We start from the raw sequence: 14,377 nt of genomic DNA, 5'->3' as shown, positions 1-14,377 counted from the left end.
ATTGCCACTTTAAAGATAAAAATCTCAAATATTCCCACTGAATTCCTTATCATCAGAGGGCATCATCTGAAGCCTCTTCAAGTATGAAACAAATTTTTCTGTAACTTTTCCCATCACAAATGTTCATACAAAGTCAACAGGCACATGAAAGGTGCTCAACATCACTAATTATCACAGAAATTCAGTCAAAATAAAAATGAGATATCACCTCACACCTGTCAGAATGGCGACCATCAAGAGGACCACAAATAAATGTTGGAGAGGATATGGAGAAAGGGAACCCTAGCACACTGCTGGTGGGAATGTAAATTGGTACAGCCACTATGGAAAACAGTATGGAGGGCCCTCAAAAAACTAAAAACAGAACTACCATATCGTCCAGCAATTCCACCCCTGGGAATCCAAAGAAAACAAAAACACTAAGTCAAAAAGATACACGCACCCCAATGTTCACAGTAGCACTATTTACAAGAGCCAAGATATGGAAGCAACCTAAGGGTCCAACAACAGAAGAATGAATAAAGAAGATGTGATACACACACACACACACACACACACACACACACACACAGAGTAATATTACTCAGCCATAAAAAAGAATGAAATTCTGCCATTTGCAACAACATGGATGGACCTAGAGGGTATTATGTTTAGTGAAATAAGTCAGAGAAAGACAAATACTGTATGTTATCACTTACATGTACAATCTAAGAAATAAAACAAATGAATATAACAAACCAGAAACTGTCTCATAGATATAGAGAACAAACGAGTGGTTACTAGCGGGAAGAGGGAAGAGAGGGAACAAGATAGAGGTATGGGATTAACAGGTACAAACTACTATGTATAAAAAATAAATAAATAAATAAATAAATAAGCAATAAGGATATATTGTATAGCACAGAGAACTTAGCCAATATTTTATAATAACTTTAAATGGAGTATAATGTATAAAAATTCTGAATCACTATGCTGTATACCTGAAGCTAATATAAATCAACTATATCTCAATTAAAAAAAAAGAATGCTCAAACATATACTCTCTCTCCAGAAATATTTATTAATTGCAATGGAGGGAGGGGAAGTAATTGCACAATGCAGAGGCACCATCATACTAAGGGATCAAAGCTAATATCACAATATAGGGACAGATGTGTCAAGTGCCTCTTGATGAGATATGTCAAGAACATATCACTCTCTAGTAATATTGCCAAAAATGCATAATTCAAATCTAATCCCAAGGAAACATCACACAAACCCAAATTCAAAAATATTCTACAAAATGATATACTCTTCAAAATAACAATGTCAGGAAAGATGAAGGCTAAGGAATTGTTTCAGAATAAAGGAGACTAATGAGACATGACAATTAAATGCAACATGTAGTCCTAGATTGATTCACGGGTGGGGAAAGTGCTATAAAGGACATTATTGAAACAAGTGATGAAATATGAAAACCTATGGGTCAGATAATAATTTTTAATATTGCACTGTGGTTATGCACTAGATGATTTCCTTTTTCTTCGGAAACACACAATTATTAGGAGTAAATTTAGCACAAAATCTCAAACTAACCCTTAAAGTGAGTGAGGGAAAAAGTATGCATTTATATGGCAAAAGCAAATGAGGCAAACAGGTGCTAAATACAAGTAAAAGATACATGGCAGTTCCTTGCATTATTCTTGCCATATTTTTTCTTTTTTTTAATTTTTAGTTAATTTATTTATTTATCTATTTTTTTGGCTGTGCTGGGTCTTTGTTGCTGTGTGCGGGCTTTCTCTAGTTGGAACTACCATTCTATTTTTAGTTTTCTGAGGGACCTCCATACCAAATTACATTCCCACCAACAGTGTGCTAGGGTTCCTTCTTCCCCACATCCTCTCCAACATTTGTTATTTGTGGTCCTTTTGATTAACAGCCATTATCTCATTTTTGTTTTGATTTGCATTTCTCTGATGATTAGCAATGTTGAGTATCTTTTCATGTACCTGTTAACCATCTACATGACTTCTTTGGAAAAGTGTCTATTCAAGTCTTCTGGCCATTTTCTGATTAGGTTGCTTTTTTGATACTGAGTTGTATGAGCTGTTTATATATTTCAGATATTAATCCTTTGCCAGTCATACTGTTTGCAAATATCTTCTCTCATTCTATACATTATCTTTTTGTTCTGTCAATGGTTTTCCTTGCTGGGCAAAACCTTTTACATTTAACTAGGTCCCATTTGTTTACTTTTGCTTTTATTTCTTCTTTTGCCTCAAGAAACAGATCCAAAGAAATACTGCTACAGCTTATGTCAAAGGTTGTTCTGCCTATGTTTTCTTCCAGGAGTTTCATGGTTTCAGATCTTATCAGATCTTCTCAGGTCTTTAATCCAGTTTGAGTTTATTTTTGTATACGGTGTGAGGAAACTGAACTAACTTTAGAGTTATGGAAAACATGCAAAAAATAGTAGAGTTCCCTTACTACTCCCCACCCACGCTTTCCCTAATTTTAGCAACTTATATAACCATAGTGCAATTATTAAGAAAGGAAATTAACTGCCCTCTAGAGCCCATGAGCCACAACTACTGAAGCCCGTGAGCCACATCTACTGAAGCCCGCACGCCATAACTACTGAAGCCCATGTGCCTAGAGCCCATGCTCTGCCACAAGAGAATCTACCGCAATGAGAAGCCCACGCACTTCAACAGAGTAGCCCCCACTCACCACAACTAAAGAAAGCCCATGCAGCAACGAAGAGCCAATGCAGCCAAAAAGAAATAAATTAATTAAAGTTCCCTTTAAAAAATAATAAATAAAAAGTGATGCTTCTTGACACTTACGAATCAAAAAAAAAAAGCAAGGAAATTAACACCAGTAAAGTATTAACCAAATTATATATAGATCTTATTTGAATGTCAACAACTTTTCCACTAATATCCTTTCACTGTTCCAGGATCCTACACAGGATCTCACAATGTGTTCACTTAGTTGTTCTTCTCCTTAATCTCTTCCTGTATGTAATATTTCCTCAATCCTTCTCTTTCATGTCCTTGACACTTTTGAAAAGCACCGATCAGTTATTCTGTAAAGTGTCCCAAAATGTGTGGTTTTCCGCTGTTTCCTCATGATGGGAATGACATCATTTACTATGGCAAGAATACCAGAGAAATGATGTTTCGATAATGTGCTCCTCTCAGTGCATCACATCAAGGAGTTCATGATATCAAAATTTATATTACTAGTGATGTTTACTTTGATCATTTGGTTAAGGTCCACTCTGCCAGTTTTGAAGCTATGCAACTTCTGTTTCTCCTCTACCTTTTGCCCTCTAATTTTAGCATTCATAAATGGATGTAGTCTGCAACAATTATTACTGTGGTATTTGCATAAAGATCATTTTATTTCCTTCTACACTTTCTAATTGGAATTCCTACTGAAAGGAAGAGTTGTTCCTTCTACACTTTGTCTATTCAAGTATTTACTTATAACAGTATGGACTGATAAATATTTCTTTTATTCTATGGGTCAAAATCCAGTATTATTCTTATTTATTTTGTTGCTCAAATTATTCTAACTTTGGCCATGAGGCGCTCCTTCAGGTTGGCTCCTGTGTTCTTTTGACAAGCCCCACCTCCCCCCGATCTTTCTTCAGAACTTCTTTACTTTCTGGCACCACTTAAAAATGTTTTTCATTTTGTCTTTGGCTGCCCTGCACGGCTTGCGGGATCTTAGTTCCCTGACCAGGGGTTGAACCCGGGCCCCGGCAGTGAAAGCACGAAGTCCTAACCACTGGACCGCCAGAAAATTCCCCAAGGTTCATTTTGTATTTTCCCTGCTGAGTTCTGGAATAAGGTACTTCTTCAAGGAGCCTTGGTTCCTCTTATTAGAGAATAAAAGTTGTTTAGACATCAAGACCCAGGGACTTCCCTGGTGGTGCAGTGGTTAAAAATCCGCCTGCCAATGCAGGTGACATGGGTTCGATCCCTGGTCTGGGAAGATCCCACATGCCACAGAGCAACTAAACCCGTATGCCACAACTACTGAAGCCCGCGCACCTAGAGCCCGAGCTCCGTTACAAGAGAAGCCACTGCAATGAGAAGCCCGCGCACCGTGACGAAGAGTAGCCCCCGCTCTCTGCAACTAGAGAAAGCCCGCTCGCAGCAATGAAGATGCAACACAACCAAAAACAAATAAATAAGTAAGTAAGAAATCACGACCTGGTTGCCAGGTATCTTCATTGTTACTAGGGTGTCACTGCTTCTAGGCCCTCTCAGCAAACAGAACCAGAAAAAATATACATATACATGCTAATCCATGCATACACACCCAAGTATATTTCAGTTATCTATCTGTATGTGTGTATATATATATGAAACCATGAATTTATACTGATACCTCTGATCCCAGTCAAACTTCATGGGCTTCATTTTAGCTTTCCCCTTCTCCTTACTTATAACTTCTTTCTCCAGCAGTGAGAAAGTGGCTCATCTACAATGTATTTACTTATTTGTTCAATCCTAGTATACACATAAAGTAGTTTCAAAATTGCTAACCTATTCATTCCCCTATGAGAAACACTTTTACTATGTCAATCATGGCATTTACGTATAGTTCCATCAGTCTTTAGCCTTACATAGCCAATCAAAATAATGTTCTCCTCAGTTACTTAGAATCTGAGTTCTTTCTTCCCCACTCCCTGCAACTTGATCATGTTACTCATTTCTAATACAGTTAAGTTCATTTGTTCCTACTTTTATTCCATTTTGACCACACATCCCCCCAACCTCCCTCTCCACCCACATCCTAGTTGGTTTAATACTGGAGGTATATCAGAAATCTGTGAAACATTACTAGGGTTCTAAAAGTCAGCCTCATACAAAATATACTCAAAGACTCCTTCCTCCTCATCCTTGCTACCCTGTTCCCATTCCTTCCCTCCTTTCCACCCTTTTCCCACTTGCCCTCTATAAGGAATCAATCACTTTAATTTCTGGTTCATCCTTCTTGAATTTCTTTTGAACGAATGAGCAGATATTTGTGTACTTTCTTGTATTCCCTTTATTCTTACATGAAGGGTATACTTACTTTTTTGTGTTTTGCCTCTTTCACTTAACTGTATGTCCTCGAAATTACTTCATATCAGTTCAGGGAGGTCTTCTTCATTCTTTATTTTTAACAGCAGTATAATAATCCACTGGATAGATCTACCATCGATTTAATTCAAGCCCCATGTATGAACATTTAGATTGTTTCTGTTATTTTGCAATTACACATAATGCTACAATGAATAACTTTGTTTACATGTATTCATGTATGGTTGCTTTAGCTTTAAGGTAGATTCCTAGAACTGGTAGTGCTGATTTTAAAGGTAAGTGCATCTGTAGATTGCTAGGTGTTGCCAACTTTCCCTGCAACACAGTCCTAATTTGTATTCCTATCAGTAATTTATGAGAGCACCTGCTTCCCCACAGGCTCCTTAACAGAATGTGTTGTCATATTTTTAAATTTTTGCCAGTGTGATAGGTGACAAATAGTGTCTAAGTGTTATTTTAATTTGTATTACCCCAATTATGAGAGACTTTGAACCTTTTTAATATGTTTTAGAGCCATTTTTATATCTTTCTTTGCTAACTGTCTACTCCTGACATTTCCCCATTTGTCTACTGAATCTGTGGTCATTTGTCCCTCCATTTTTTTTTTAATATTTATTTATTTTGGCTGCACTGGGTCTTAGTTGAGGCATGCAGGATCTTCGTTGTGGCATGTTTAGTTGTGGCATGTGGGGTCTTTAGTTGCGGCATGTGGGCTTCTTAGTTGCGGCATGTGAATTCTTAATTGTGGCATATCTAGTTCCCCGACCAGGGATCGAACCCAAGTCCCCTGCATTGGGAGCACAGAGTCTTACCCACTGGACCACCAGGGAAGTCCCTGTCCCTCAATTTTTAATAGTTCTTTCCATATTATTAGAGGTAACAGCCCTTTGACTGTAGTATTCAATGTAAATAATGCAGACTTCCCTGGTGCGCAGTGGTTAAGAATACGCCTGCCAATGCCAGAGACATGGGTTCAAGCCCTGGTACGGGAAGATCCCACATGCAGCAGAGCAACTAAGCCTGTGTGCTGCAACTACTGAAGCCCGCACACCTAGAGCCTGTGCTCTGCAAAACGAGAAGCCCACACACCGCAACAAAGAGTAGCCCCCGCTCGCTGCAACTAGAGAAAGCCCGCATGCAGCAGCAAAGACCCAACTGAGCACAGGCTCCGGACGCGCAGGCTCAGCAGCCATAGCTCACGGGCCCAGCCGCTCTGCGGCACGTGGGATCTTCCCAGACCGGGGCACGAACCCGTGTCCCCTGCATCGGCAGGCAGACTCTCAACCACTGCGCCACCAGGGAAGCCCCTGTCAGTTGTCTTTTATCATGCAAAAATTTATTTTTATGTGGCCAAATTTAAGAGTATTTTTTTTATTACCTCTGGATGTTGAATCATAGTTAGAAACTCTTTTCCTACACAAACGTTAGATAGAAATGCAGTCGTTTTATTCTAATATTTGTATGATTTCTTTTTTTTACACTGAGATGCCAAATCCATTTGGAGTATATGTGTGAGATACAGACCTAATTTTATCTTTTACAAAATGGCTATCTAGTTGTCCCAACACCATTTATTAAAGGTACTACTGGTCTATCTGCCCATTCATGTATCAGTACCATACTGTTCTAATTGTGGAGATTTTATAGTATGTTTTAATGTTTGGGAAGGCTTTTTTTACTGTTTCCCTAGCAATTCTCGCATACTGACTTTTTCCACATTGAGTTTAGAATCATCTTCTCTAAATTCATAAAATATCCTGTTCATATGTCTATTAAGATTGCACTCAATTTATAATGAAGCAATTAACTGGGTAAAATGCAAACCACTGGTGAATCTAAGTAAACAGTATAAGGGGACTTGGTGGTCCAGTGGTTAAGAACTGGTCTTACAAAGCAGGGACGCTGGTACGATCCCCGGTGATTGGGGAACTAAGATACCACATGCCTCGGGGCAACTAAGCCCACACACCACGACTAGAGAGCCCGCGTGCAGCAACTACAGAGCCCACGCACTCTGGAGCCTGCACGCCACAACTAGAGAGGAGCCTGCACACCACAACAAAGATTCCGCATGCTGCAACTAAGACCTGACACAGCAATAAATAAACAAATAAATAAATAAATAGGGTATACGGACATTATTCTTGTAACTTTTAAGTTTGAAATTAGTATATCAAAACATTCAAGCAAATTAAAAGAGCAAAATGAATGCTTATATGTTTTTCCTAAGTCATTCACATTTTCTTCTAATACCTGTGATTATTCAGTAACATCCAAATGTTTATAAAGTCTAAGAAACACACATCCATCATTTTATTTTAATTTCCTGCATTATGACCTATCAATTTGCTATCAAATTTCTATTTCTTTATGTAAGAAAACTGCATTCCTCAAAGAGGTTTCCCTCCATTTTTTTGGCCCAGGAGCATAACACAACAATTATCTCATGTATTTTGATCAAATTCTAGAAAATCAGTTAACTGAACAGAGTATTATTCAGGATTTTCCTAATTCCAAAAGATTAGTTTTCTTTCTGAACCGTGTGAAGGTATCTACCTCTCACAGCTTCTCTCTGGAGGGCAGGCAGAGAAAACATTCTATCTGGAGGCACTCACTTACCTTTGGTAGTTCCTTTTTCACAATGCTGAGCCATACTTTCCTGCGACGGGCATTGAGCTGCTCAATGGATAAGTGCTTCTTCTTGGTGCCAGGAGGAGGTGCATCATGAGAGAACTTGGCAAAGACTTTGGTCTGGTGGTGGTGGCGACGAGGGGATTCTTCAGAGGAAAGTTCTTCATCTCTTCGCCTTTTTTTCTTCACTTTTTTCAACTTAGCTGCAAAGGAAACAGACTCTCAGAAGGTTGCATTTCTTCCCTTCCACAGGAGAAAGTCACAAAACAACCTCATCACTTTAAGAAAAATCAAGGTTCTTTTCTCATTCCACTGAGACTGGCAATGTTTTTCCTTTTATCTATTCAGGTCCATGAATATTCCAAGAAGAAGCTAACACTACCTCAAAAAAAAACACTGGATACTCCCTCTGTTTACATGAAAGAGAAATAGAAGAGAACCTAAGAACTGTATTTCTTTTGAACCCAACAATAGGAAAGGAGGCTTATGAAGTATCATGAACTCAAGTCATGATCAGAGGAAGGAAACTTTCCTACTTGGTAGCAATGTAAGGTGACTAAAGAAAAATAACAGAGAAAGAAAAAAAATGCATTAACTGATATGACACTAAGACCTGTGAAAAGAAAACTGCACATGAAACAAAAATCTAGTTTGAGAGGGAGGGTGGAAGGATGAGAAAATACTGAGATAAACAAGGAGGATGTGGAAGAAATAAGGGAAGAAGGCTGAAAAGAGTGTTTCTGTACAGAGTTCATGCCTTTAGGGGAATAAAATCTGCCTAGTACAGATAGTCTAAAACTTTCCTTTCCTATTTCCTTCCTGACTTCCAGCTGCTTGGAACTCAGAGAGGAAAAGACATTTCCTGGCAAACGTGCAAACAAGCACTACAGAAGATCATCAGGAGGTGTCTATTTTAAATCACTACATACAGCAACAATGATAACTTATTCCAAATACTTCAGGTGACTTTTCATACTTCCCTGTGTATAACTAACTTCTTTCTGTCCCAGAACATTTCCAACATTTGGAGAGTATGTAGAAGAAAAAAAGGAATAACCTAATTGGCTTAAATCTCTGGCAAAGAATCTATAGTTCTCATGTCTTCATAATTCTAGAATAGATCATAAACCAAATACAAAATAAATTTAATACTATTTACAACTAGTAATCGGATAAGGGAGACTAGGGTTTTTCAGATAAAGCAAATTTCTACTACATGGATTATGTTCAAAGCCCAAACGTACCTGGAACTAAGAATGAGTAAAGGTAGAAGGCAGGTCAATATCCTCACCTTTAAGTTTCTTTTCTTCCTTGAATTTCTTTTTTTTGGGTCCAAGAAGGTGCCGTTGCTGCTCATAGAAAGGGTCATATGTGGAGAGCAGTCCTGCACTGTAGTATTGGTATTGCTGCAACTGAAGTAGGCAAAGATAGTGATGTTTAGAAGGGCTTGTCTTTCCTACAGCACAGCCTTCAAATTATCTTTACTAAAGAAAGCTGATCCAGAGAAAAACCATAATTCCTACATACAGTAAACGTTTAATACATCGAAGTGAATTATTTCCTTAACTTCAGAACAAAATGGGTTCATTGGCTATGCACATGGAAAGTTATTAAAAATAACAAATAAAAAAAAAACCCTTCATGATTCTGATTCTCCACCAGAATATTTACTTTGTCCTGACACATATTTATCATTGCAGAAAGGTCTCCTCTTCAATTCATCAACAAGAAATAAACCATACTTCTACTACCGATAGGTCCCCAGATTTACTAAGGTTTCTAATGCCTGCTTTCCCAGCTCTTAGTCTTTTTTTTTTTTTTTTTTTTTTCCAGCTCTTAGTCTTATATTTAGTTTGAATAGTCCCCAGCCATGACAGTTCTTCAATCTTTGAAGTCTTCTCTCTTCATTTCCCACTAAGAGTCTGACAATATTATACATAGTGTCTTTGTTACCAGAATTCTAACATATGAATAATCTATTTTTTTTCTGTCCAGAGAGTACTTAATCTTTTCAAACATTTCATTCAAATTGACCTCCAAAGCTCAAATTTTGTCTGACCTATTACTAACGGGTAAATACGAAGATAAATAAAATTAGGTAGTCCACTGCAGAATCTCTTTCCTGAATTACAGGCAAATGAGTTGTTCAAGACTGGAACTAGGATAGAAGAGTGACATGGAAAACTATTACAAGGTCCTCTGTTAAAGCATTCACACAGCTGTAAACTTAAAATCTGTGGACTTTCCCACATGTGGCTTTTACTTCAATTTTAAGAAGACCAAATATTTTGAGCACCAACTGGCTTAGCACTGTACTTTAAAAAGGAACTCCTTGTCTAAGTCAAAAGTCATACATCTTCATACATCTTACTATTTATTACTTCTACACGTTTATAACTTTTAGCATATTATTCAAAGCTTTCTGAACTGACTTTGGACCTTAACTAATTGCTGGAAAGTTTTAGGTCTTCAAATATTCTATTGCTCATTATGTACAAAGTGCTACACTCCTGACAAAAATCAGAAGGCATTTGCAACACCCTTCAAATAGTTGCCACATAAAACTATCATCAATCTAATGTTAGTATGTGAAGAAAGGGAGTTTTTCCAAGATAGGAACACTTCCAAAGAACAACTGCATTAAAAAGCAACCACAAGAATTTTAAATGGTGCAGCTGCTTTGGAAAACAGCCTGACAGTTCCCCCAAAGGGTAAGCATAGTGTTATCATATGACCCAGCAATTCTTTTCCTTGGTGTATACCCAAGAGAAATAAAAATACCTGTCCACACCGAAAATCTGCACACAAATCTTCAGGGCAGCATTATTCATACGAGCCAAAAAGTGAAACAAGTCACTATTCATAGCTACAATCCATAAAACCCAAAAAGTAGAAGCAATCCAATTAGTTCATCAAATGATGCATGGATAAATAAAACGCACTATGTCCATACAATGGAATATTATTTGGTAATAAAATGGAATGAGGTACTAATACATGCTACAACATGAATGAACCCTGAAAACCTTATGCTAAGTGAGAGAAGCTGGATACATGTTGTTCCATTTGTATGAAGTGTCTAGAATAGGCACATTTATAGAGACAAATGGTGGACTGATGACTGTCTGGGGCTGAGGGGAATGAAGAGAATGATGAGGGGGAGTTCCCTGCTGGCCTAGTGGTTAGGATTCCAGACGTTCACTGCTGTGGCCCAGGTTCAATCCTTGGTAGGGGAACTGAGATCCTGCAAGCCACACGGCAAAAAATTTAAAAATGTAAAAAATTAAAAAAAAAAAAAAAAGAAAGAAAGAGAATGAGGGGCAAGAGCTAAGAGAAATGATATTTCTTTTTGGGGTGAGAAAATGTTCCGAAATTAGAAAGTGATGATAGTTACAAACTCTATGAATATACTAAAACCAACTGAACTGTGTACATCAAAAGGCTGAATTTTTTTGGTATGTGAAGTATATTTCAATTATCAGAACAACCACAACCACCATCTAAATATAAAGTTAAAATGATGTATTTTCAATTAATATAAACCAGAGGGTAAATCCCCAGCATGAAAATCTGAGATTTCTCCTAAAACCCTTACCTCCTTGTCTTTACTATACTTATTCTGGTGAAGTTTCTTATATTTGTGCAGTCGCAACATATTATGAAGTTCTTCTCTGCTGAGATTGAGTTCTTCTTCTTCTTCTTCTTCTTCTTCATCATTGTCTTCACTCTGAGAATCTGCCTCACTGGATTCATCACTTAGCAGAATGCTCTGAAAAAGGGAGGAAATGGAAATGGAACCTCTGATATGAAGCAATTCCTTTTATAATCCAAGGGTTTTTTCCAGATCCCAAAACAATGACAAAAACAGCTGGAGGATAGTCATTCCAGTTTCCCTTATACTATTCTTTACCAATTCATCTAAAAAACAAAAACATACCAATTAAACCTAGTAGTCACGAATGAAAGAGCGCCAAAACATGAGAAATGCTATCAACAGCAACAAGGCTAAATTTCACTTAGTACATACGCTACACATAAGATAATTTAAATAAATGTCAAATACCAAGGCAAAAAACTAAACAAAACCTAAAAAGCTACTATAGGGCATAAAGGTATAATATAGAAAGCAAGCTGTGATGCCTAATAAAGGGGAAACAACCCCAAAATCCATTAACTGATGAATGGATAAACAAAATGTGGTATTATCCAGATAACAAAGAATTATTCAGCCATTAAAATGAAGGAAGTAGTACCGACATGTGCCACAACATGAATGAACCTTGAAAACATTATGCTAAGTAAAAGAAGCCAGACATAAAAGGCCATATTTTATGTTTTCATTTATATGAAATGTCCAGGATAGGCAAATCCACAGAGACAGCAAACAGGTTAGTGGCTCCCAAGGGCTGGGGAAAATAGAGAAAGGGTGACTGTTAATGAACAGAGTTTCTTCCTGGAGTGTTGAAAATGTTCTGGAATTAGATAGTGGTAATGGCTGTATTAACTTTATGAAAGTACTAAAAATTATTATACACTTTAAAAGGGTAGATTTTATGGCATGTGAATTACATCTCAATTTTTTAAAATGTGATGGCCAAGCATAAGGTTACTGCATTCCCAACAGTTTAAAACCTCATTGATGTGAAGCTAATCAGGCCTTTTCCACATGAGCATTTTAAAGGGGCTAGTGATAAAAATAATAGACTACCTTTAAATTACTTTGAGCTCTTCATAAGAAAAGTATAAAATAGAGAAATAATTAGTTTCAATAAAAGAAATGCTAACCTTAATTCAGTCTAGCTAATGACAGTAATCTTGTAAGGGTATAAATGAGATTGTCACTGCCTTGCTTACAAACACTCCAACTGCTTAGCACTGTAACAAGAGTTAAAATACAAATTCCGTAACATAGTGTACAAGGCCCAACGTGATCAGCTAATAACCTCAGTTTCTACTATCCTCTCATTTACTGTGCTCCAGCTATACCAACCTCCTTTCTTCCCCAAACATACCAAGTTGCTTCCTTTCTCAGGACTTCTGCCATTGTTCCTTCTGATTGAAATGCTCTTATCTTAAACCTTCACATAGTTCCTTCTGATCATTCAGCAATCAGTTGAAATGTTACCTCTTTAAAGAAACTGTATTTATTTCTTATTTACAGGCTTACTCACTGCCTCCCTACGTTAGAATGTAAGCTCCTCAGGCAGGAACCCTATCTATCTACAATAGTATCTCCCAAGGCAGTATGTGCCAATCAACACCTGTTGAATGAAGGAACTACTCAGTGACTAATAAAAAAAAACAGATTAATAGTCCTGATTACAAGCCAGTGAGAGCAAGGATCTTATCTGATATATTTCTGTACTCCCTTGCTCAGTATAGGGCTTCATTCCCAAAAATGTTTGCTAAAATGAACTTCGTTGAGTCCTCTAGATTTTTCTCTATAATCTCTTAAAAAACCACACCCAGAATAAAAGACTCATGTCTAGGAAAATCTCTGCCAATGTGCCATAATTAGTCAGTAACCTCTCCTTATATTTGTAATTTTAGTAGGATATTTGAATTATAAACATTCTGCCTTATCTCTTACCTTTAGCCACTTTCTGCTTTTCTTCAACTTAGAGAAGTTATATAAATTCCCTTTGTCAGATTTTGTTTCTGTGTAAAGAAACATAAAGAATAAAAAAATGAAAGGACACTTGCCCCCAAAGAACTGATAGTCCAAAGAGGGATCTCACACCACACTAACCTGACTGTAGAACTCCATTCAATGAATATGTGTTTAACATTCCAGAACTACTTGCTCCAGAAGTCTCACCAAGCAATGAATTTGGAGGTTCTTCCTTAACTTGTATCAAGGGATCCCCAGATTGGGGTAATAAAGGATTATTGTCATCCAGTCCATCTTCACTTTCATCACTATAAATTGAAGAATGGTGAATCCACAATAACAGCTGACCCAGCAAAATATTATAATTTATGGTTAGTAGACTGAACACTTTACAGAAGAAACTGATCCTCTGATTAAGCTGACTGTATTTTATTTGAAAGAAAGAAGGAAAAAAAAAAATCAAACATCCCAAAACCCATAAAAGATACTTTAACCATAAAATCTACAGGAATGATGGGAATCAGAAATGTGGTGAAACGTTATATTGGGAAGATGGGATACCATACCTAGAAATATTCCTGTTGAAGATGGCTGATGTTTGTCGCAGGAAATGGTCCAACCGGAGGGCCCTCTCCAGGTACTGAAGATAGAGGGGCTTTGCCAGCTCAGTGAAGCCGCCATCGTCCCCGGCACCCAACTCCGAGGCCATAGAACAAATCTGTCTTCATGCACAAGGGTTTCCGACTGCACGGCTGCAGAATGGAGATAAGTAGTGAAAGATGAAATGCTATTCATTCTCCCTTTATTTTGCCTGCTTGCTATCAATATGAAGAGAAATCAGACCTTCTAGAAGAAAATACAGCAGTCTACAGAAAGACCATGATGAAGTTCTTGTTAGGCATTGCCTCCTAATGCAAATGCAGAAGTTAAAAGGATGAGAAAAACATCAAACTATAGAAATACTGTCACCTGTCACAATGAAAATTCTTGATACTTTTTTGAAGCAGTGCCTTAAAATATATATTCAATTCTCTTTCATCTTACAATTAATAATTAC

The 14,377-nt window shown here is 37.4% G+C and overlaps 1 protein-coding gene across 2 annotated transcripts in view; it reads right to left on the bottom strand.

Annotated features, from left to right (window-relative positions):
• The window catches only part of INO80 (INO80 complex ATPase subunit), a 101,864-nt gene extending 87,796 nt beyond the window's left edge, over positions 1–14,068 (bottom strand). For both annotated transcript variants that reach the window (XM_024732421.1, XM_024732422.1), the window contains exons 1-6: positions 13,887–14,068; positions 13,459–13,628; positions 13,300–13,367; positions 11,305–11,478; positions 9,001–9,121; positions 7,698–7,912 (exon numbers count right to left, since the gene is read on the bottom strand). In XM_024732421.1, coding sequence (XP_024588189.1) covers positions 7,698–7,912; positions 9,001–9,121; positions 11,305–11,478; positions 13,300–13,367; positions 13,459–13,628; positions 13,887–14,029 — 891 coding nt within the window. In that variant the 5' untranslated portion in view covers positions 14,030–14,068. The remainder of the gene's footprint in view (positions 1–7,697; positions 7,913–9,000; positions 9,122–11,304; positions 11,479–13,299; positions 13,368–13,458; positions 13,629–13,886) is intronic.
• Positions 14,069–14,377: the final 309 nt, after the last annotated feature.

This window comes from Neophocaena asiaeorientalis, unplaced genomic scaffold, assembly GCF_003031525.2.
Source record: "Neophocaena asiaeorientalis asiaeorientalis breed wild unplaced genomic scaffold, Neophocaena_asiaeorientalis_V1.1 scaffold119, whole genome shotgun sequence".
In the NCBI taxonomy this organism is placed as follows: Eukaryota; Metazoa; Chordata; class Mammalia; order Artiodactyla; family Phocoenidae; genus Neophocaena; species Neophocaena asiaeorientalis.
Note: the sequence above shows the minus strand (reverse complement) of the source record. Positions and strands in the feature narration are given on the sequence as shown.